Source organism: Saccoglossus kowalevskii, chromosome 3, assembly GCF_978046115.1.
Source record: "Saccoglossus kowalevskii chromosome 3, keSacKowa6.1, whole genome shotgun sequence".
Classification (NCBI taxonomy): Eukaryota; Metazoa; Hemichordata; class Enteropneusta; family Harrimaniidae; genus Saccoglossus; species Saccoglossus kowalevskii.
Genome location: NC_140643.1, coordinates 10328438 through 10353101, shown reverse-complemented (window position 1 = coordinate 10353101; position 24664 = coordinate 10328438). Strand labels below are relative to the sequence as shown.

Sequence of the window (24664 nt, the reverse complement as noted above, 5' to 3'; positions counted from 1 at the left end):
ACGCATACAAAACGTGTTGGTGCTTTATGTAGTGATGAACACAATGAATTTGAAACAGAATTCAACTTTTTATTATCACAGAGATGTAATACCTTGCTGCATTAGTGAAGCTGACTGAAAGTTCACTATTTGATAAAGCTATTTCCAATATAGTATAATATTCTGCTGTAACTGTTGAGGCAGAGTGAGGATGTTAAATCTAAGGCTCTGAAACTTCTGTAGGGTCTATGGCTAAATACTGTAAACTGGTCTGTGGTCAGAATCTTTGTGAAAATCACTGTGACTGGTCTAAAGAAAAACCAGTAATTGGTACCATGTACATTTCAATCAAGTCTTTAGATTTGCAATCATTATAAAAACGAGTGATAATTAGACTATATTACCTAACATTTCAGTTTGTAGCCTGGGGAACTTTATTTGGGCTGATTACATGCTTATATAGATCATTTTATCAGCAATTTAATACATATAATGGACATACACATTTTATGTAGATGTGTCAGCCTGTATGTGCATTTTAAAACTAAATTTATCATTGTTTTTTTTTTTCAGGGTAGGATATATGTGTACTGTAGCCTTGTGCCTATTAGTCACTCAGACAGCATACAGTGCCCTGACTAGTCCCTGGATATGTATAAAATTAGTAACAAATACGCATGTATCATTGTTCGTTTCTTGCTTCTATCACTTTATAACATTGTTATATCACTTGCAAAATCTTTAATTGTTTTATACAATTCCAAAGTTAATAATTTATGTAGCATAGTTGTGTTTCCACCTTTCAAGCATCATGACTACAATGCTCGATTTTTTTTTTTTTTTTTAAATGTTTTCGTGCCAGACGACAGTTCTGGACATTGAGTGTCACTGTTGTCTGTCACTGTCTCCCCTGACTTTTTGTTTTGTAAGTGCAAGTGCTAATATATAATGCATTTAAAAAAAAAAAAATCAATAAGGAAATTGTATATACCGTAAAAACTCGATTAATTCACGGTCTCTATTAGTTCACGCACCCATTTTATTTTCGAACGCTAATTTTTAAATGTATCCTTTTAATTCGCGGCGTTCAAAAACATGTTTAAAATTGTAACCTATTAATTCGCAGGCCAGAATAAAGTGGATAACTCAGAATATATTGCATGAAGACATTAAAAATATACATATAATTTTATGTTATCAGTACTTGGTGTCGCCGCAATCGCAGATGATCTCCGTCATCACAGTCTTTCAGTTAGCAAGCAGTTTAGGTTCGGTAAAGATTTGACGTAAAACAAATCATTCCCCCACGACACTACAGATGTTGGGCAAGATTATTACTTAGTCGATGAATATCCATCGGTCAGCACATCGATTACGAATTTCCCGTGATGGAAAGCTTAGTACAGGGCACAGTGTACAGGGCTTTTTCGTCACTGGTCCACAGGGTTGCATCGACCATGTGCCCGCCATTATTTTATTACGTCATTTAAGTGAACCGGTGCATAAATTGACATTTTTGATTGGTCGGGCGATTGACCTCGTGTCACATTTTCATTATACCGGATTCGGTAAAAAACAAGTTAAACGGTCATGTACCTTCTATAAATCTAACCTTGCACACATAATCTTGTACTGGTGCGTTTTTTATCCGAGAAAGACGTTCACTTTCATTTAACCCCCAGTTAACTCTTCGCGTCCATGGTATTTGTGAGAGTTAAAAGTTTTTTCGAACAAATGACAAGTAACTATATTGATTTGCATCAAGCTGGGTGGCCCGAATTTAAATATCAGTGCATGAACTCGGGATGTCATTGCCCAGTGCCGCACGTAATTCAAATGCGTGGTTATTAGAGTTCAGTCGAAATGTACGTGAATAATGCGATCGAAGTCCGCTGCCCAGAGTTTATTATATTATAGTAAAATTTTATTTGATGTATGGTATGTTTATGTTTGCGTAATTATTATGAATGCAACGCATTATCAAGTCGGTGATATTGAAATATTCACAGACCCAATACCCTGGGTCAGTGCCCTAACAATAGTTAAAAAAAAACTAATTACATGTACATGAAATCAATACATAACGAAGTACAGAGCCGGTACAATATTGTAAACAAATTTGCGTAATTAGAAAAGCAATGCACTAAGTAAATGACGTTCAAGTTGATATATTCAAGCCAGTACAGAGTTGCATACCAGTTGCGTAATTACAGTACCTTCGGATATAATAAAAATTTTACTAGTTTGACGTGCGGGACACGAAAAGAAAAAAGGTTGCTAAGGTGACGCGCCAGTTCAGCGCGTGACTTGGGGTCAAACTTCGGTCAACACACACTTGATGTCAGCATCGCCGCGCAACAAGTTTCGCAAAAAAGTTCTTGAAGTTCAATTGCGTCCCAAAATGATGTCGCTGATCGCTCAGTTGTCGCAGCGTGTGTTGTGTCATGTCTATGATGCACCCCGTTTCGACTTTGGCTTGCTTTTCCTTCTTAGTGATGCGACCTCTCACCAATGTATTAAAACACTTTGAATTTATACTTTGCATGATTATATTTGGTCAACGCAAAGCATTATTTTTTCTAAACATTTTCTGAGACCATGTTTATCAACGCAGGGTTATTTTTCCAGACAAGATGGGCTTCGTAATATCTGCCATAACATCACCCGGGCGATGCCTAGAAAAATAAAAAAAGGCAGTGCAGCCAGACGACTACTTTGTAGCCACGTGTTCATTGTTTGTTTGTGTACAGAGTGACCTTTGCCATTTCACTGTTTCATTTCAAATGTAACATGGTGCGTGGTCCTTGACGCAGTGCGTGTTCTCTGCCCGACTATACGCCATGAATGCCGCAAGCCACGAGTCTCAGAGGCACTAAAAAACGTCCTGTAATCGTGTTCATTGGAAAACAAAACAAATCACTAATAAATTTATGAAAACAGCTCCTTTTTGAATAATTTCCGTTTTTACGCTATTAATTCGTGCACTTGGAAAAATAATTATTTTTACTACCGTGAATTAATCGAATTTTTACGATATGCAAAATAAAGACAATGCTCAAGCTTTGTCCTGGAGCGAATATTATATAGCAAACACTATGGTAATAGATTAACATGTGAATCGTGGATATTAACTCATTTTTGTGGCTATCATTTTATTGTGATGTGAAAATTGGAAGGTATTAATAGAGATGTACATTTTTCGATAGTCACTGTGATATCTAAAAAATCTAAACCATACAAATGTATATTCAATGATTTTGTGTTTTTTTCCTGATTTGTGAAAAAAAATGTCTCAGTAAAGCAGTTTACAAAAACCTTTCAGAAGTTCTATCAAGTTTTTAGGATCCATACGTGCATCTCTACAGCATGACACAACAGATCAAGAAACACATGTGCAGCCACATAAATCTTCTACATTCACACTGTAACCAAAATTTGAAGCTTAAGTCTTGTTAAACAGGATACAAGAAACATTTTTCTCATTGGCATTTAATTTGAAAACACTATAACCCTATATTTTGGCCGATAGGAATTTTCATGATTTGACAATATGAAAGAAAGCTTAGAAAGAACTCCCGTGTGCTGAGAGTATTGGAGACACATCAAATATTTATTCAAAAATACTTGTACTTGAGATATTGATGGAAAAGCTGAAAATTAATTATGCAAATCAGGTAACTAATATGAACAGATTTGAATGTAAAAATAATAAGGTCTGCGCAATGTAAAACTAATAAGGTCTGCGTAATGTAATATCTATGTACCAAGTTTAATTGAAATGTGATTAAAACCAAAAAATTATGAATTATTATGCTAATTATAGAATTAATATGAACAGATTTTAACCCACAATTTATTTATGTACCAAGTTTTATTCAAATGTGATGATCATTACTTGAGATATCAGTGTTAATTATGTTAATTAGGTGATTAATAAGCATAAATATTTACCAAAAACTAATTGGGTCTCTGCATAGTTCTAGGTTCATTGACATGTGATGAGTTTCATTAAAATCGAATGAGTGGTTCTTACCAATCAGTGGAACAGTCATGGAAATTAAATAATTATGCAAATTAGGTCATGAAAATTAACTAATTATGCTAATAAGGTGATTAATATGCACAAATATTTACCCAAAAACTAATCAGGTCTCTGCACAGTCCTTAAGTAACTATGTACCAAGTTTTATTGAAATGTGATGATTACTACTAATATCAAAAGGTGAAAATTAATTAAATATGCAAATTAGGTAATTAATATGTACTGATACTACCATAAAAACTATCAGATCTGTGCATTGTCCTACCAAGTTTTATTGAAATGTGATGATTAGAACTTGAGTTATCAGTGGAAAAGCCGAAAATTGATTAACCATGCAAATTAGGTAATTAATATGCACTGATTTTACCAAAAACATTAAACTAATCAAATCTGTGCATTAGTTCAAAGCATCTATGTGCCACGTTTCATCAAAATCAAATGAGTGGTTCTTTAGATATCAGCGGAACAGTCATAGAACAGCTAAAAATCAGCTAATTATCATGCAAATTAAGTAATTAATATGCATGAATTTTTACCAAAACCTAATCAAATCTGCGCATTGCACGAAGTTTCATCAAAAATCCATGTACACTGTATGGTTCTTGAGATATCAGTGGAACAGACGGACACACAAACATACACACACACCCACACCCAACCACACTAACTGCAAAGATTCCCATTGTGTGCTTCGCACACGGGAGTCAATAATGGCTTGATTGAAAACAAAACATGCATGAAAGGTATCTTTGGTTAACAGTATTAATCAACAGTACAGACATGTTGACATACACACATGCATAAACCAGCTCAAAAAAGTACACATGATGGTACACATGTACATGTAGTGTGCACTACATGGAGTCACAGCAATTTTCACTGAAGTCCTAAAGACACAGAGTCACAGCAACTTTCACTGGAGTCCTGAAGACACAGTTACAGCAACTTTCACTAAAGTCCTGAAGACACAGTCACAGCAACTTTCACTGAAGTCCTAAAGACACAGTCACAGCAACTTTCACTGAAGTCCTGATGACACAGAGTCACAGCAACTTTCACTGAAGTCCGGAAGTCACAGCAACTTTCACTGAAGTCCTAAAGACACAGAGTCACAGCAACATTCACTGAAGTCCTGATGACACAGAGTCATGGCAACTTTTACTGAAGTCCTGAAGACACAGTCACAGCAACTTTCACTGAAGCCCTAATGACACAGAGTCACAGCAACTTTCACTGAAGTCCTAATGACACAGAGTCACAGCAACTTTCACTGAAATCCTAAAGACACAGAGTCACAGCAACTTTCACTGAAGTCCTGATGACACAGAGTCATGGCAACTTTTACTGAAGTTCTAAAGACACAGTCACAGCAACTTTCACTGAAGTCCTGATGACACAGAGTCATGGCAACTTTTACTGAAGTCGTGATGACACAGAGTCACAGCAACTTTCACTGAAGTCCTAATGACACAGTCACAGCAACTTTCACTGAAGTCCTAAAGACACAGAGTCACAGCAACTTTCACTGAAGCCCTAAAGACACAGTCACAGCAACTTTCACTGAAGTCCTAAAGACACAGTCACAGCAACTTTCACTGAAGTCCTAAAGACACAGTCACAGCAACTTTCACTGAAGTCCTAAAGACACAGTCACAGCAACTTTCACTGAAGTCCTGATGACACAGAGTCATGGCAACTTTTACTGAAGTCCTGATGACACAATAGTCACAGCAATTTTCACTGAAGTCCTAAAGACACAGAGTCACAGCAATTTTCACTGAAGTCCTAAAGACACAGAGTCACAGCAACTTTCACTGAAATCCTGAAGACACAGAGTCACAGCAACTTTCACTGAAGCCCTAATGACACAGAGTCACAGCAACTTTCACTGAAGCCCTAATGACACAGAGTCACAGCAACTTTCACTGAAGTCCTGAAGACACAGAGTAACAGCAACTTTCACTGAAGCCCTGATGACACAGTCACAGCAACTTTCACTGAAGTCCTAAAGACACAGTCACAGCAACTTTCACTGAAGTCCTGATGACACAGAGTCACAGCAACTTTCACTGAAGTCCTGAAGACACAGAGTCACAGCAACTTTCACTGAAGTCCTAAAGACACAGAGTCACAGCAACTTTCACTGAAGTCCTAATGACACAGTCACAGCAACTTTCACTGAAGTCCTAAAGACACAGAGTCACAGCAACTTTCACTGAAGTCCTAAAGACACAGAGTCACAGCAACTTTCACTGAAGTCCTGAAGACACAGAGTCACAGCAACTTTCACTGAAGTCCTGAAGACACAGAGTCACAGCAACTTTCACTGAAGTCCTGATGACACAGAGTCACAGCAACTTTCACTGAAGTCCTGAAGACACAGAGTCACAGCAACTTTCACTGAAGTCCTAAAGACACAGAGTCACAGCAACTTTCACTGAAGTCCTAATGACACAGTCACAGCAACTTTCACTGAAATCCTAAAGACACAGAGTCACAGCAACTTTCACTGAAGTCCTGATGACACAGAGTCATGGCAACTTTTACTGAAGTTCTAAAGACACAGTCACAGCAACTTTCACTGAAGTCCTGATGACACAGAGTCATGGCAACTTTTACTGAAGTCGTGATGACACAGAGTCACAGCAACTTTCACTGAAGTCCTAATGACACAGTCACAGCAACTTTCACTGAAGTCCTAAAGACACAGAGTCACAGCAACTTTCACTGAAGCCCTAAAGACACAGTCACAGCAACTTTCACTGAAGTCCTAAAGACACAGTCACAGCAACTTTCACTGAAGTCCTAAAGACACAGTCACAGCAACTTTCACTGAAGTCCTAAAGACACAGTCACAGCAACTTTCACTGAAGTCCTGATGACACAGAGTCATGGCAACTTTTACTGAAGTCCTGATGACACAATAGTCACAGCAATTTTCACTGAAGTCCTAAAGACACAGAGTCACAGCAATTTTCACTGAAGTCCTAAAGACACAGAGTCACAGCAACTTTCACTGAAATCCTGAAGACACAGAGTCACAGCAACTTTCACTGAAGCCCTAATGACACAGAGTCACAGCAACTTTCACTGAAGCCCTAATGACACAGAGTCACAGCAACTTTCACTGAAGTCCTGAAGACACAGAGTAACAGCAACTTTCACTGAAGCCCTGATGACAGTCACAGCAACTTTCACTGAAGTCCTAAAGACACAGTCACAGCAACTTTCACTGAAGTCCTGATGACACAGAGTCACAGCAACTTTCACTGAAGTCCTGAAGACACAGAGTCACAGCAACTTTCACTGAAGTCCTAAAGACACAGAGTCACAGCAACTTTCACTGAAGTCCTAATGACACAGTCACAGCAACTTTCACTGAAGTCCTAAAGACACAGAGTCACAGCAACTTTCACTGAAGTCCTAAAGACACAGAGTCACAGCAACTTTCACTGAAGTCCTGAAGACACAGAGTCACAGCAACTTTCACTGAAGTCCTGAAGACACAGAGTCACAGCAACTTTCACTGAAGTCCTGATGACACAGAGTCACAGCAACTTTCACTGAAGTCCTGAAGACACAGAGTCACAGCAACTTTCACTGAAGTCCTAAAGACACAGAGTCACAGCAACTTTCACTGAAGTCCTAATGACACAGTCACAGCAACTTTCACTGAAGTCCTAAAGACACAGAGTCACAGCAACTTTCACTGAAGTCCTGAAGACACAGAGTCACAGCAACTTTCACTGAAGCCCTGATGACACAGTCACAGCAACTTTCACTGAAGTCCTAAAGACACAGTCACAGCAACTTTCACTGAAGTCCTGATGACACAGAGTCATGGCAACTTTTACTGAAGTCCTGATGACACAATAGTCACAGCAATTTTCACTGAAGTCCTAATGACACAGAGTCACAGCAACTTTCACTGAAATCCTGAAGACACAGAGTCACAGCAACTTTCACTGAAGCCCTAATGACACAGAGTCACAGCAACTTTCACTGAAGCCCTGATGACACAGTCACAGCAACTTTCACTGAAGTCCTAAAGACACAGTCACAGCAACTTTCACTGAAGTCCTGATGACACAGAGTCACAGCAACTTTCACTGAAGTCCTGAAGACACAGAGTCACAGCAACTTTCACTGAAGTCCTAAAGACACAGTCACAGCAACTTTCACTGAAGTCCTGATGACACAAAGTTACAGCAACTTTCACTGAAGTCCTAAAGACAGAGTCATAGCAGCTTTCATTGAAGACCTAAAGACACAAAGTTACAGTAACTTTCACTGAAGTCCTGATGACACAGAGTTACAGCAACTTTCACTGAAGTCCTAAAGACACAGAGTCACAGCAACTTTCACTAAAGTCCTGAAGACACAGAGTCACAGCAACTTTCACTTGAGTCCTAAAGACACAGAGTCACAGCAACTTTCACTGAAGTCCGGAAGTCACAGCAACTTTCACTGAAGTCCTAAAGACACAGAGTCACAGCAACTTTCACTGAAGTCCCGAAGACACAGAGTCACAGCAACTTTCACTTGAGTCCTGAAGACACAGTTACAGCAACTTTCACTAAAGTCCTGAAGACACAGTCCCAGCAACTTTTACTGAAGTCCTAAAGACACAGAGTCACAGCAACTTTCACTGAAGTCCTGATGACACAGAGTCATGGCAACTTTTACTGAAGTCCTGATGACACAATAGTCACAGCAATTTTCACTGAAGCCCTAATGACACAGAGTCACAGCAACTTTCACTGAAGTCCCGAAGACACAGAGTCACAGCAACTTTCACTGAAGTCCTAAAGACACAGTCACAGCAACTTTCACTGAAGTCCTGATGACACAGAGTCACAACAACTTTCACTGAAGTCCTGATGACACAATAGTCACAGCAATTTTCACTGAAGTCCTAAAGACACAGAGTCACAGCAACTTTCACTTGAGTCCTGAAGACACAGTTACAGCAACTTTCACTAAAGTCCTGAAGACACAGAGTCACAGCAACTTTCACTGAAGTCCGGAAGTCACAGCAACTTTCACTGAAGCCCTAAAGACACAGTCACAGCAACTTTCACTGAAGCCCTAAAGACACAGTCACAGCAACTTTCACTGAAGTCCTAAAGACACAGAGTCACAGCAACTTTCACTGAAGCCCGGAAGTCACAGCAACTTTCACTGAAGTCCTAAAGACACAGAGTCACAGCAACATTCACTTGAGTCCTGAAGACACAGTTACAGCAACTTTCACTAAAGTCCTGAAGACACAGTCACAGCAACTTTCACTGAAGTCCTAAAGACACAGTCACAGCAACTTTCACTGAAGTCCTAAAGACACAGAGTCACAGCAACTTTCACTGAAATCCTGAAGACACAGTCACAGCAACTTTCACTGAAGTCCTAAAGACACAGTCACAGCAACTTTCACTGAAGCCCTAAAGACACAGTCACAGCAACTTTCACTGAAGCCCTAAAGACACAGTCACAGCAACTTTCACTGAAGTCCTAAAGACACAGAGTCACAGCAACTTTCACTGAAGTCCGGAAGTCACAGCAACTTTCACTGAAGTCCTAAAGACACAGAGTCACAGCAACATTCACTTGAGTCCTGAAGACACAGTTACAGCAACTTTCACTAAAGTCCTGAAGACACAGTCACAGCAACTTTCACTGAAGTCCTAAAGACACAGTCACAGCAACTTTCACTGAAGTCCTAAAGACACAGAGTCACAGCAACTTTCACTGAAATCCTGAAGACACAGTCACAGCAACTTTCACTGAAGTCCTAAAGACACAGTCACAGCAACTTTCACTGAAGTCCTAAAGACACAGAGTCACAGCAACTTTCACTGAAGTCCTAATGACAGAGTCACAGCAACTTTCACTGAAGTCCTGAAGACACAGAGTCACAGCAACTTTCACTGAAGTCCTGAAGACACAGAGTCACAGCAACTTTCACTGAAATCCTGAAGTCACAGAGTTACAGCAACTTTCACTGAAGTCCTAAAGACACAGTCACAGCAACTTTCACTGAAGTCCTAAAGACACAGTCACAGCAACTTTCACTGAAGTCCTAAAGACACAGTCACAGCAACTTTCACTGAAGTCCTAAAGACACAGTCACAGCAACTTTCACTGAAGTCCTAAAGACACAGAGTCACAGCAACTTTCACTGAAGTCCTAAAGACACAGTCACAGCAACTTTCACTGAAGTCCTAAAGACACAGAGTCACAGCAACTTTCACTGAAGCCCTAATGACACAGAGTTACAGCACCTTTCACTGAAGTCCTAATGACACAGAGTTACAGCACCTTTCACTGAAGTCCTAAAGACATGGAGTCATAGAAACTTTCACTGAAGTCCTGATGACACAGAGTTACAGCAACTTTCACTGAAGCCCTAATGACACAGTTACAGCACCTTTCACTGAAGTCCTAAAGACATGGAGTCATAGAAACTTTCACTTAAGTTCGAAAGACATGGAGTCACTAAAAGATGTTCAAATGGCACCATTAAATTCTAAAATCACGAACATTCCACAATAAAAATTAAGTGATTTACAGTATATTATTTAATGATATAACAAGGCTATAAAATTCATGAACTAGAGACAATACAATTGGAAACACTGTGCATAACAACCAACAAAAGATATTGAGTGATAACCACACTTGTTATCACCATAACTGTCAAATTTGTTGAACTAGGAATCATATGCTAAATGACACTACATGTGATAATACAATTATACATGGCATATCCAAGCATGTTGATGACAAAGCAGTTTGTAACACTATCTTGGTGACATCTTCTCAAAATAATCTTAAAACCAGATTCACAAATAAACAAGCTCAATGCATCATGGGAGTATTATTGTTAAAAGCACAACATGTATTCGTAGATAAAATTTGTGTCTTCACAATACTGTTATCAGCTGTTATGCTGTACCCTTTGATCTGTACCACACTACATGTACAGGCAGGCTTAGGCTGCAGGTCATGTGACAAGAAGTATTGTAAATAGGTGGAGGCTCATACATGTGTGACCAATCAGTTGAGAAAAAATAACAATCTTGGTCAATCATGAAAATATGTGAAGTCATGGACTTCCTTACTTAACGAAGGGAGTGGGCATCAACATTTCCATCAATGTGTTTAAAGTGAGTATACCGGTAGGTAATAGTTAGCAATATTTGGTTAGCAAAGTTGCTAACAAAATCTGACAACAGATCTCTAACACAAATGGTTAGCAAATTTTGCCAAGCAGGATATTGCTAGCCAAATTTTGCTAACTGGTTTATGAATCTCTTGAATAGAACACCTATTTAAAAGGGTTAGTACATGTACATGTATGACCTACATGTAAGGTTTACAAGGGGTCATATGACAGGGTAAAGGTCATAGCTGATAATAAAGTGTTTGCCAGTCTGTAATTCTCTGCAATGAAAGCAGTACTTATATGCAATGTGTTTTATTATGCTTACTGTTAGAAGATAATGTCCACTCAGATGATCAGAATTAATATTTCATATAAAACAATAATACAACTGTAAATATACACTGTGGTCATGTGACACACATGTAAGCAAGGCTATATATTATTGCAAACACTGGTAATGTCAGAATATGAAATATGTGGGCGTACATGTACCATATTTGCTGCTCTATTCGAAAGAGGAAGCATAACTAATAGTTAGAATTGGTCAACTAACTCATACAAAAACGTATGTTCCTTTATTGGAGATGTGAGAGCAAATATGGTATGTTCAAAACACTGAATTGAAATCACAGCACTATTGACCAAGCTTTGATTCAACTCATGAATTGAAAGAGAAAATGTCACTAGCATGCACATAGTCAGTGTATTTATAAATGTGATAATAATCCTTATTGCATCATTGGAAATTTTTCTATCAGTCTACAGCAATAAAGTAATAAAAAAAAGTTTAGTTAGTTAATAATAAGATACATGTACAAGTAATAGTAAATCATATTTTAGTTATTATTGCTCATCAGAAATATAAATGTTTTTTGTTTATTATCTATTTCTTCAAGGAGTTCAATATTTTTCTTCATTCCATCTTGATAATTGTTGTAGAGATGACAATCTATAAAGAAATGTATTCATATTCAGCTTTATTATGAGGACAGTTTATGCAAGTTCTATTTTCAATTAGAGTTTTTAGGAGTGGAGTGTGTCTATTAGTTTCAATAGCCAGGTTATGGTTAATGGTTCTAAATTTACATAAAGTGACTTTCTTTGAGGGGGAAGTAGAGATAAATACAAGTATCTTTAAACATTAAATATGTTCTAAGCTTCGTTTTTTTGAAGCATTCTTTCCAGAATTCAATGTAATCCTTTTTTATCACATTCGTAATTTGTTTTGAATCTTGTGTTAAATTGTTTCCCATTGCAGTTTTTTTTTGCACATTTTTTTTTTATTTCTGAATTGAAATACCCTATATATACGATATTATTCTGCAACTTGCACTTTCTGTATTTGCAATGTTATTGTTCTATACCAATGGAGCTAAAATGTATACCACCTTAGTCACTGTATTGGGAAAACAAATTTAAAAGGACTAAAGATTTGTAATTAGTATTCTGGCATTCAGGATCTAGCCGACATGTGGCTGAATTCCTGGTCATAATCCTATTTGTTATTCTTATCAAGATTCACGCTGACATTGAATCAAACTGGATATCAGTGTTTTTTATAATGGTCCAGGCTTTTATCAAATTTCTCTTTTACCCAGAGACATTTGTTTGGAGCTGACAGCTCAACTGGCTTCACCCCGCAAAAACAACCATGTAAATGCATGGAATTTAGCTCTAATAAACATACAAGGTTGAACTCTGACTGAGTCCTGACATGGCCTGACCTTCCAAATGAGAAATCCAAGTCAAAGGCACTCATGACTGGTTCCATCACATCTCTAAACTAACCGAGCTGAGCTTCAGCCACAACCGTATAAACACACAAAAGGTTATCTCTTGTTAATTGGTAGCAGAAGCGATAGTTTAACTATGAAAAATGTTTAAAATGTAAATAGAGCAATAGTGACAAAGTTCAGCCATTCATGCATGCATGTCCCACATTTAGCCATGGGTTCTCCAAATATCATAAAGTAATCATAAATTAAATAAATCACCCTAATTTAAGATAAATAATCACAGAGTTTGAACTAATACCTCCTGAGTTTACTTGTTGATATTCCTATATGCTGAGGCATACAGTTTTGGCCATGAAAATGGTTGGCCTTTCAGCTCTGAACTTAATTATATTATATACTGGTAGATGATTGACATATTAGAATAGCATTGCAACTAGCAATTCTATATTTGTATTACATGAACAAAACATAATAAAAACAACTGTAGATCCCCCAAGTTCTGAGCAACAAAATATTCAGTTGTGAATCTATTGTAAACTGTCCGATGATCACTGATATAGTGATAGAGCTTTCATGACACATGGGTAGACACAATTTAGCAGAAGTCACTAACACTGTGTTGAGCCTGCCACAAAACTGACTCTCAAAATTTATAGTGTTTAACAGTTATCAATCACAGACCACGAAGTTGTAAAAAAAAACAATATTTGTCATTTGATTAGGTGTAATGTTAGATGCTGTCAATTCAGCTCTATGACAACAATACAGTGAAAAACCATTAGCCTAATTGTTCATTTGACTTCACATATAAGGGGGCAAGGATGAAATCATTCTTGTCATTGGGTGAAGGTACATTTACCCTTCATATACCATTAAGTGTGCTTAATGCAACATCAGACCATAGTTTTTTTGGAAAGCTAGCTGCGCTTGTGTTCACAACCATAGCAAAGGAATCAATGTATACTCCAGTTAGTTCACTATTGTGGGTGTGATATCGGTTCTTGTGCGTTATGATACATCAATCTTAGCACTACAGAGTTTGATCATGGCTCTCTACTGGCTATTCACACACACATTTTTGCATGTGTCGGCACTGACGCTTGGCACGTGCTAAGATCTCTTTCGTGAATACAGCTTATGTTGCATGTCTAAAAGAATGAGCTTTCCTCAAAGTAATGAAATTTCATTAAGGCAAAGTGTGAATGATCTTATGTAACATGGAACGGTTATTTTACTTGCATTAATGATTTTGTTTATGAGGTATTACCAGTGTGTATTCAAATTTTGTGTAAACAATGTATCCATCACATCACAGGACCACTTTCATGTGGAAGGAAGACTGTGGTACTTTAAATCAACTTTCCAATAATTAGCTGTTTTGCTAAAGCAAAAATGTTAAATTATCCAGGATGACACAGCTGGTGATTATATCAGTGGAATTTTGTAAAATAGCCAGAGGTTTTGTAACAGCAGGAATACTGGAACAAATAATAATACAAGTATATTGTTCCACAATTAGCACAGATGAGGGTTTCTATTCAATTAACATCATTACATGTAGACCTGCATTGCAGTTTAAATTAAAAAAAACTGGAAAAAGATATGTTATTTACAAATCTAATTTGGTCTCTGTACATTCTATGCATAAACTGATGATGTTAAAACAAGTCTGACTCTTGCTGCTCTCTGGATCTGTTCAAGTGTTAATAAATGTGATAATTGCAAACAGAAAACAATAAATAGAAAACATTTCCCATAATAATGTAAATTTTACTAATTCATCTTAAGATATTTAATAAATTTTCACAAAAAAAATTTCAATTTACTAATGAGAGAGAATATCCAATGCAACGCATAACCAAAACATGTCAGAGCTTGACTGCGTGTGTGATCTAACATCTCAAGCAGAACACTATTTTAATACAGTAACCATGAGCACAGGAAGAAAAAAAAACATATTCCGCCAAATGCGTAAAAACACTACGATAACAGTTTACTTCAAATTTAATATCGGTTATAGCATCCTCATTTCACTGCAGGTCATTCTTTATTTTGTAGTACAACACATTCAACGTACCGGTGCTCTTATCAGAGACCCAGATGAGAGTAGGTATTGTTATTGCTCGACATATCCGTCCACAATAAATTAATAAAATCCGACAGTCAGGAGATTGCAATCATGTTTACAGCGAGACCAACCCGAAATATAAACTATTTCCTGTGTGTGTGGACGTACTGATGACTGTATTCCATTACTACCATCATATCATAGCGCATGATCCGCTGACCCGCCTGCGAGTCGACTTTTTTGGGTGTTGTTTCATAAGCAGTATTAACAGTTGACTAACTAAATTGCGATAAAACATTGGAAATATACGAATAGACGGATCGGCAACTATAATAGTTATGATATAACCTACCTCTCTCGCCATATGCAGTTCAAGTTTGGTGTTTTCATAAAGCGTTTCCAGGTCCTCATACTGTTGCTTCAGTGTTTGCTTTTCTTCCAAAACTACCAACCCATATTCGGCCGCTTGGATTTTTTCGAGACTGGTCTCTGAAAGATCGCGGTTCAGTCGTTCAATCTCAATCCTCAAATCTTCCAAGGTATCCATGTTTGAATCCGTGTTCGTCATGTTGTAGGCTACGTCGATTTCATCATGAATTCGCAAGTATTTTAAGAGCAGAGTGAACTACCGTCCAAAAGAGAACCGTCCATGTTTAATTTATTCGAGGCCGGCTATGATGTCATCATCTAATACAATCCTAATAGAGGGCGCTTTAATGAAAACAAAATGGCGTGGGACTTCGAAACGAAAGGTGTTTAAAAAGCTGTGACTTGCAGATGTGTACATGTCCATTATAAATTCTGGCGAAGAATTGGAAATTCACGGCAAACACTGGACTAATATTAGTATTCACATTTGTCGAATATCAGAATGAGTGGAGGTCTTGCACCGAGTAAGAGCACTGTTTATGTTTCCAACATTCCATTTTCTCTGACTAACAATGATTTACATAAGGTGAGTTAAATCATAGACCTTGTTAAATATAGATTGTGTTGTCTTGAGTCGTCAGTACCGTTTGGGGGTAAATACACGATAGGTGGAGAAATTAGTAGAAGATTTCTGTATACCACGTTTATTTCGGATTACATAGGCCATGGATGTTCACAACCACGTTTATCTATTCAGCTTCAATTTCTAGCATCAAATTCTAATAAAATATTCAAGTTCAACTTACAGCAGCAGATTGAGGAAATTATTTATGTGCACTTCTAATAGAGTCAATTTTTATTTTATTCCCTCAAATATATGATTAGATTATTGATGGTCGTGGTGCTCTGGTTATGATTTAATATTTTGCCATTGGGGGGTTGGGGGTTCTCACCAGAGGGCGCCGTCCGATCTAGTAGAATGATTCACAGTCAATTCGTCTGATTTACAGCAAGTCTCAGAAGTATTGGGGCAGCCAATTTGCAAACTCACTAGCGAATTGGCTAACTGCTTGGCTTTTGACTGAACGGTTGGCTTTCGAATCTCGCCGGTGCCGTCTTGCCTGAGGATGCGTAAAAACATTCTATGTCCCCTAATGCAGTATAGACTCGCCAAAAGTGGACGCGATCACAAACCGGCCCCAGCAAAATTCAAAAGCCAACCGTTTAGTCAAAACTCGAGCTAGCGAGTTTGCAAATTGGCTGCCCCAATACTTCTGAGACTTGCTGTAAGGCCAGCGTATGTTATGTTCATTACGCCATTTTGTTTTTGTTGACGTTGGGTTATACCATTCAAAGCATTGCGGTCATTGGCATGGGAGAGGGTCAAAAATCAAGATTTATAATACTGCAATCTTTTGCTCCATGCAATAAGTAACAACTATTCATATTCAATGCCATGATTAGCAGCCGGCAACTGAACGTACAGCTAATAATTCGGCAAGATCAGTTAAACACACCTTTGACAATAAAATGTCAAAATACTTTATTTTTGCAATACCTCATATCATACTCTACCACAAACATACATATTATGTTTGGTTATACATCAAATCATACTAGATAGCTGGTACATGCATTAAACTGATATTTGAATATCAAATTATGTGGCTTTTTGATTATTTAACTTTCTTTTTCTTATTTCAGATTTTTGAAAAACATGGAAAAGTTGTTAGGTAATTATAATATCTTATATTGCTTATATTGGTACATGATGCAATGTACTATAAACTATGAAACTTCTTTGCTTCTGTATGATATGTTCACTCAATTATATGATGTGGTCACTCCATTATATGATGTGGTCACTCCATTATATGATGTTTTCACTTTATTAGTCCCTGTTCGAACGTAGTTCGAAAACGGGGACTTATGTATTGACCTCCCTGCTTCTGTGCGTCTGTGTGTGTCACAATCAAACTTCATTCATACATGACATTATACATATGCACATCAATTTGTTTCATGATCTGATTCAAAATGGCCGAATGGCAGCCATTTTTGTACTGAAAAATCATCAAAATTAAGTATTTCTCGGCTGTTTGCAAATGGATTTCGTTCAAACTTGGTATATACATTGGACATTATAGGACCTTGATGCACATCATTTTGTTTTTCGATAAGAATCAAAATAGCTGACTGGTGGCCATTTTGTTTTAATGAATGGGCTTCTAGAGCCATATCTCTGACTTGCTTTGACTGCTTATGTTCAAATTTTAAATATTTATTATACATCATGTCATAGATATACAGATATATTGTTTTGACGATCCTTTTCAAAGTGGCCGATTGGTGGCCATTTTTGAGCTAAAAAAATCATCAAATATCAAGCATTTCTGGATGGATTTCGTTCAAACTTATAACATACATTAGACTGATTATGTTATAATGTTATTAATATATAATACAGGGTACCGGGGTAACTCAAATATATGATGTGGTAACTTTATTATATTGGATATTTTATCAATCACTATAAAATGTCAACCAAGTTCAATTTTGGTGTGACTAGCATGTATAATTTTCAAGATATTGGTTAAAATTTGGCTGAAATAAAACATTTGCCAGAATGACATTTGCACTGCTAATCAGAAAAAACAGATGTTAATAATATTTTCTTCAAAATCTGTCTACCGGTAATAGTTAAGGTAGCAGGATAGTTTTTTTGCATGAAAAATGTAAACACCTATAATCGGAATAAATTTTACAAGAAACCATACAATCTATATATGTTTAGAAAGCTCTTGACTTGTATGTTCCTACTATTAATATTTTGTGAACATTGTGTTTGTTTTAGCGTCACGTGATTCTGAAAATCAGCGGGGCTGATAATTTAACTAACGTGAATAAAATTTTAATTGTCATCTCTACAGTCATTCATGCGATCAAAAACTTTACACTGTTTTGAAGCAAAGGTCATGAAGTTTAAATCCGTATTTCTATTTTTTGCATTAAGTTTTTTTTTTTTCTGAAAATCAAAAATTTCAAGCACTTTTTTTGGTGTTAAAGTTAGAGTATACCGGTGGTTTGCACGAGGTTTGTGAAAAAACGCAATAGAATTTTGCAAATATGCAAATACGGATATGAAGCCAACATATCCAAGAGTAAGAAAAGTTAAACGGCGACATCGTAGCGCTATTCACTGAAACGCCATTTAAAATTAGGTCAACGGTAATTGTCAAAAACCGAACACCGAGAAATCGGCACTTTTATGATTTCAAACTTCAATCAACGTTAACTCCCGTTTTAGGAGCAAAATTTACATGGGCTAATTGTAAATGAAATGCTTTGAAAGTTGTTTTTGGGGAAAAATCATGAACCGACATTTATATCTGTGAAAAACTTTGTTTTTTGGCCGTTTTCTTTCACGCTATGGAGTTTTGTGACGGTCTGTGCTGATAACGAACGGTGACGTCATTCATTAAAGCTTGGATTATGCAAAGTGGGCGGTTCTGTTTGCGAGTAACAAACAATACAGACACTACACTTGGCAGTTGAAGTGTTTGCAAATACAGTGTATTTATTTTTGGGCCGTTGTGTTTGTAAACTTATTAGTTCAAGCATGATGCCATGAGTTTCGAAGTCTCCTGGAGGCAGCTCGTACATACTGGCGAAAGGGTGTACCCGTTACTGGTTGAGGTAACCCCTAATAGCTTGACAGTTTCACCAGAGCGCGCCGTCCCTTTCCAGTCGCTCGCATTCCAATGGCAGCCTTTCTATTTATTTCGAAAACTGCCCCCTTCTTTCGGGATGACGGGAAGCTAGGCTGGCTCAGTTGCGATTGAATACAATCTCCTTGCGTGCAAAGAAATTCAAACTGACTGCCTAGACCGTGACGCCTGCGCTCCACTATTGAGATATTGCCTACTTTGCAAAATTGACAAATCTCTTTTTCTAGGGCGCCATTCAACAGTGACATGTCAACGAGTCGAATCTCGCCGTCTTCAAACGATCGGCCGTGACATTCACTCTCACTTTCTTCTTCTACGTTGGAAGGTAACAATATTTTCCTGCGAGATACAGACATCTCTCGAACGTTTTGAACAGGAGTATCACCCACTATATCGAAGTCTGATTCATCGGACTCTCAGTGTCACGGTAAAACTTTCTTCGCCCACTTCATGGCTGACACTGGTTTCGACGGGGAAATCCGTTCTGTACGAACCCAGCATCATCTCTTTCAACATCTTTTTTGACAGGAGTGATCATTCTTTTGACGTTTTTCTTCTTTCTTCCTCGCTTTCTTTTTCTTGGAAATTTTCGCGTGCTTACTATCTCGTCCATAATTAGTGAATGACAACTAAACTAAAGAATTACTGACAACCCTCTCCTTCTTTGCATATTTTGCACATTAATGAAGGAAGCTGCCCTGTTTTTTAATTGGTGTGAATAGAATAATTGTAAAATGTGACCCAGTGATGTATGCCGGCATGTAGCATTTCCTGTGCTATTAAAAATCAAATCCCGCAAAACAGAGTTTTACCGTCGCAGCAACCTCCGGTCTTATACATGTAGATGAATCTCTTCAAAATTTAATTGTAACCGGACTCACTGTTATCATCTATAAAAACTACCTAGATTTTAGATGATACTTTTATTTTTTACCGAAGTCGTACGAAAAAGTCAACCCTTGCCTTGCGTGAAACACTGGCCCACTATCCGATGTCAAGACGTCGGCCCGGGGGGGGGGGGGCACGCTACTATTTCGTTGCCGTGCATTTGTTCGCATGAGCACATTAGATAAAACAACCAAGTATTTATCAGACAGATTTATTACATGTAACATAATTTACGAATTTAGAAAAACCTAAGCATGCAAGTATACTTGGTGAAAACTCCTCTGAAAAATGGATTATATAAACCAGGTACAAGCATATTCTTATCATTGATCAACCTTTACATGTAGTTTGTGGCCTGTTACCAGAATTTTCATGCAATGCATAGCTACCACAGATGACCGTATTTTATTGTTTGCAACCATATTTCGTAAAAGGGAGCCCCCTCCCAATGTAACTGCATTACTTCTGGACTAGGAAAGTAACCCCGTGGTCAGACACCTTTCAATGACAAAGCCAAGAAAAAATATTACAGAAATTTATTGTAAGTTTTTATTCTGTTAACATATAATTACATTGAAGTGGTACATTCATGTACTTTTTTGTTTATTCAAAATTTGTTGTTCAAAAGCGATTGTTTTGTCTTTGCTGCACTTCCTGTCTAGAAAGGCAGCAGTGCACACATCTTATCAGCTGTGTGTAAACTACAAACAGATATCTTATCAGTTGTTTGTAAATAGCAAATAAAGAAAGTGGCCCAACTTAAAACTATTTACCCTCAGTTCAGTTATGTTTGTAAACCATGCATATTAATGAGATGCACTAGTTTGGTGTACACTGGATAAACAAAAACTTGGCCATTTGTTTGCACACAAGAAAAAAATCAGTTTACTTGTACAAGATATTTTTTTTTCAATAAAATAAAAACACCAATGTATGTAGCATGCCTTAGGGAGCTATTCGTGTGATTTTCAAAAAAAAATGTGAAAAGTGCTCAAAAAACTATTCTGCTACCTTAAGTGCCATAAACTGATATGTTGATTTCATTATGTAGCATAATTTTTGTTGTAGTTTTAACTGCTCCGATTTTCCCATGTTACACTATGTCACATCAAAATAGCTGCAGCTCCATACGATCTCATAACATTCTAAGGTATCAAAGAGTGCATGAATAATGAAGGAACAAAATATTGTAATTTATGTCCGAGTACATTGTACAGCGAAGGTATTGTAAAAGATCTGTAGCGATGGGAAGAAAGGTTAAGCTAAAGCTATTACTCTCTGAGTTTTCACCAGTTGCTGTCAGTGACTTATTTGAATATTCAAATGTGCCACATGCATACACTTCACTGATGCTGAGTGTTGGTTTTGTACTTGATCCCTGTACTCAACTTCTCTTATGCTTTCTTTCAATCTAGAAAAACTGTCTGGCACATGTACATGCATTTGTGCAGTCACCTTTAGAAAGTATTGTTGCATGTTGTCATAGCAATCGTCAACTTTGAAGGTCAGCACCAGAACTTGAATACAGCCAGATGAAACTCGTTTATGACCACTGCCAACATTTCCTCATTCAGTCAGTCAGCAAAATTTACAGTTTTAATCATCCATATTTTATTTTGAATATGAAAATATTAGCCTGATTATAGGAGAATTTTATTCGGACAGTCAGTTAGCAAGATGACTTGCAACTTTGCAAAACACTTTGGTCTTTGCCCAATCTCGACATGTCGGCTCCACTTGATTGACAGGCGCGTCGTTTGGGATTAACTATTTCATAGGGGTTGTCGGCATGGTGAATGGCAAGTATTATCTAGCATGCGTATAAAACAATCATTCTTTATTTTTTATATTAATATGTTGTAATTATTTTCACAAGTTGGGTATTGCTTAAATTTGTCGAAAAATGTCAACCCTTCGCTCATTTAAGTCAGTTGTACCTGTTACAAAAATGGACTAGACATAATAACGGTCGTCACACCCTTGTTATTTTCAAACTGCAGTTGAAAAAGTAATTCACTCAAGGAAGGCACTTTTGATTTGACAAAGTCCACAAACCGTTACACCGGTAATCAAGTTTTCTGTCCGTGTATTCCTGACGTACTTTCTCACCTCGGTATGAAATTGTGGGCATGCCAACACAATGGTGCCATCAAGTCTAGATTGGACGAAGACCAAAGTGTTTTGCAAAGTTGCAAGTTATATTGCTAATTGACTGACTAAATAATTTTCAGAACGGCTGTAAAAGGCGATTTTGTTTTATTTCGTTGAACTGATGATGAAATCAAGATGTCAAATGGAATCCAATAATGTGTGTCTATACATGTACACTTGCAGCTACTTGGCTGTAGCATAGTGCAACATAGGCTAATCAGAGCTGCTAAAACTGTCAGCCAAAAATTTTACAAGTGCTTCTCCTGTCAAAAAGTTGGCCAGTATTTTTCCTGCCAATTTTTTTTGCTCACACGTATATTACAATAGCTTTTGACTGTTTATAAACTCAGGGTTACGATAGTGAAAGATAAAGAAACAAGGAGAAGTAAAGGTATTGCTTTTATTTTGTTCTTGAAAAGAGAAGATGCCCACAAATCGGTGAAATCTTTACACAACAAGGAGGTAGGTATCTCATAGCAACAGTAATATTTGTTATAATGACTATTACCTCGTTTACAGCATTTTATTGGAGCCCAACGGCTCAAGCCAGCAAAAATAGGTGTGTAAACGGGGCTGACTTTAGCCGAGTTTGGCCCCAATAAAGTCTTGGGTTTTTGCACCAGTAGGTGGGCCCTAAACACATCAGACTGAAATCACACTCTCTATCGTCGCCTTTATATTATGTTCCATTCAAATTGTAGAGTTTTTATTGTGTGGATTAACGAATTGCATTCCCCTTGATCACGAAAAAAAGTTTTGTTAGTCGATGGCAACAGTTGCAATTAAACCATTTGTTGCATTCTTACTTGTTTTTCTCAAAGCGTACCAGTTTGTTAAGAAATGTAGATGCTGTCATGACAAAAAATCAAGAGACATTAATATCAATGAGGGGTTGTCGTCCATATTCAAAACAGAAAATATATTGACTCTCATTTGATTGAGGGAGCTGTTCTTGCATTTGCACATCATGTATCAGGGGTGTGGTTCCATTTCTTGGTGTTTTTTGAAAGTCGTCTTTACCTGTTTACCTCCCTGAGATGCAGATAAAGCATACCATACATGTAGTTACCATGTTTTTATGCATATATTTGCATATCTTTATAGTTGTTTGGAAGAAGACTGACATGCAAGATTGCTGCTGACAATGGACGGGCATCAGAATTTATTAGGCGACGAGATTACCCAGACAAATCTCGATGTTATGAATGTGGAGTAAGTATCTATGCCACAAAATGAAAAATCATTGCTTAGGGATTCATTCTAAATGATAGAGCAGATGATTGGCATTTCTTGCTATCTGTTGATTGGTTCTATGCAGCATTATCATTTTTGGCTGATTGGTCATAATAAAAAGGTTTTGATGTTCCAAATGTGTGAGTCTCGTTGCATATTCATTGATAGCAAGCATATCAAGAGATTCTGGGCCTAGCTGTCACATCATGAGGTTTTTCTAATTTATGTTATGGTTATGGTATTGATGTCTTTTTGTGGTACACAGGAAATAGGCCATCTAAGTTACAAGTGTCCTAAAAATGCTTTAGGAGAAAGGGAACCTCCACCAAAGAAAAAAAAGATCAAGAAAAGGCAAGATGATGGGGAAGATTCAAGGTACGTTCTTGCGGAGTTTATTGTCAGTGACAATTACTGCAATGTCTAAATGACAACCATGCTGAGAGAAAAAAAACTTAAGGCTGCACCTGACAGGATTCCATAGGAATCTATTTGTTATTTCGTCACAGAGTGATATATGAATAGCTAGTCAAATAACCACAGGATTCCATAGGAATCTATTTGTTATTTCGTCACAGAGTGATATATGAATAGCTAGTCAAATAACCACAGGATTCCATAGGAATCTATTTGTTATTTCGTCACAGAGTGATATATGAATAGCTAGTCAAATAACCACAGGATTCAGTATAAGATTGCCTTAGCTTTTGAGTGAGATAGTGTATAGGATTATACTGGGATATTCTATAGGACCTGAATAGGACTGGATATAGAAATCAGGGTAGGATAACTCTAGGATTATGAATAGGTTCTGACTGTGTACAAAAAATGATTATTTTTAGATATGAAGATATGTATGAAGATGAGGAAGAAGTTGATGTTGAAAAGGAGGAAGAGGAGGAGGGAGAGGATCCCACACTAGAAAGTTTAAGTGCTGCAATACAATATCAGGTATTATATTATCTCTATGTGTCATATAGTGTTATATAGAAAATCAGCCAGATTACTGTAACTCTATTTTCACTTGTTCATAGTGCTTGAGCATGTAAAGTAAACAAAGTAAACTTTTCAGATGTGATGTAAATATAACACACATTTTCCAAATAGGGAAGACATTCAAACAGGTCCATAACACTTTTGAACATACAAACGTATAATTGTTTATATCTCTCTAAATCTTTCCCATTCCGTGGTGAATACTTAATTGCCATTAATTGCCACAAATTTTTAATTATCTCTAAATTTTGTAACATGTGATAAGGTGAGTGTGCCTGTGTTCATATTTCATGCTATAACCATACAATACAAACT

General features: G+C 37.2%; 2 protein-coding genes across 5 annotated transcripts in view; one reads left to right on the top strand and one right to left on the bottom strand.

The window, feature by feature from the left end:
• Nucleotides 1-15682, bottom strand: part of LOC100368949 (protein bicaudal D homolog 2-like) — a 30178-nt gene extending 14496 nt beyond the window's left edge. For all 3 annotated transcript variants that reach the window (XM_085496753.1, XM_085496754.1, XM_085496755.1), the window contains exon 1: nt 15340-15682. In XM_085496753.1, coding sequence (XP_085352879.1) covers nt 15340-15555 — 216 coding nt within the window. In that variant the 5' untranslated portion in view covers nt 15556-15682. The remainder of the gene's footprint in view (nt 1-15339) is intronic.
• Nucleotides 1-24664, top strand: part of LOC100368796 (zinc finger CCHC-type and RNA-binding motif-containing protein 1-like) — a 43415-nt gene that overhangs the window by 13835 nt on the left and 4916 nt on the right. The window contains exons 1-6 of one of the 2 annotated variants that reach the window (XM_085496756.1): nt 15671-15942; nt 17061-17089; nt 22474-22585; nt 23228-23335; nt 23622-23731; nt 24196-24304. In XM_085496756.1, the coding sequence (XP_085352882.1) occupies nt 15859-15942; nt 17061-17089; nt 22474-22585; nt 23228-23335; nt 23622-23731; nt 24196-24304 (552 nt within the window). In that variant the 5' untranslated portion in view covers nt 15671-15858. Of the gene's footprint in view, nt 1-15670; nt 15943-17060; nt 17090-22473; nt 22586-23227; nt 23336-23621; nt 23732-24195; nt 24305-24664 lie in introns of those variants that run through there. The other variant, XM_078011892.2, reaches the window with a different exon arrangement.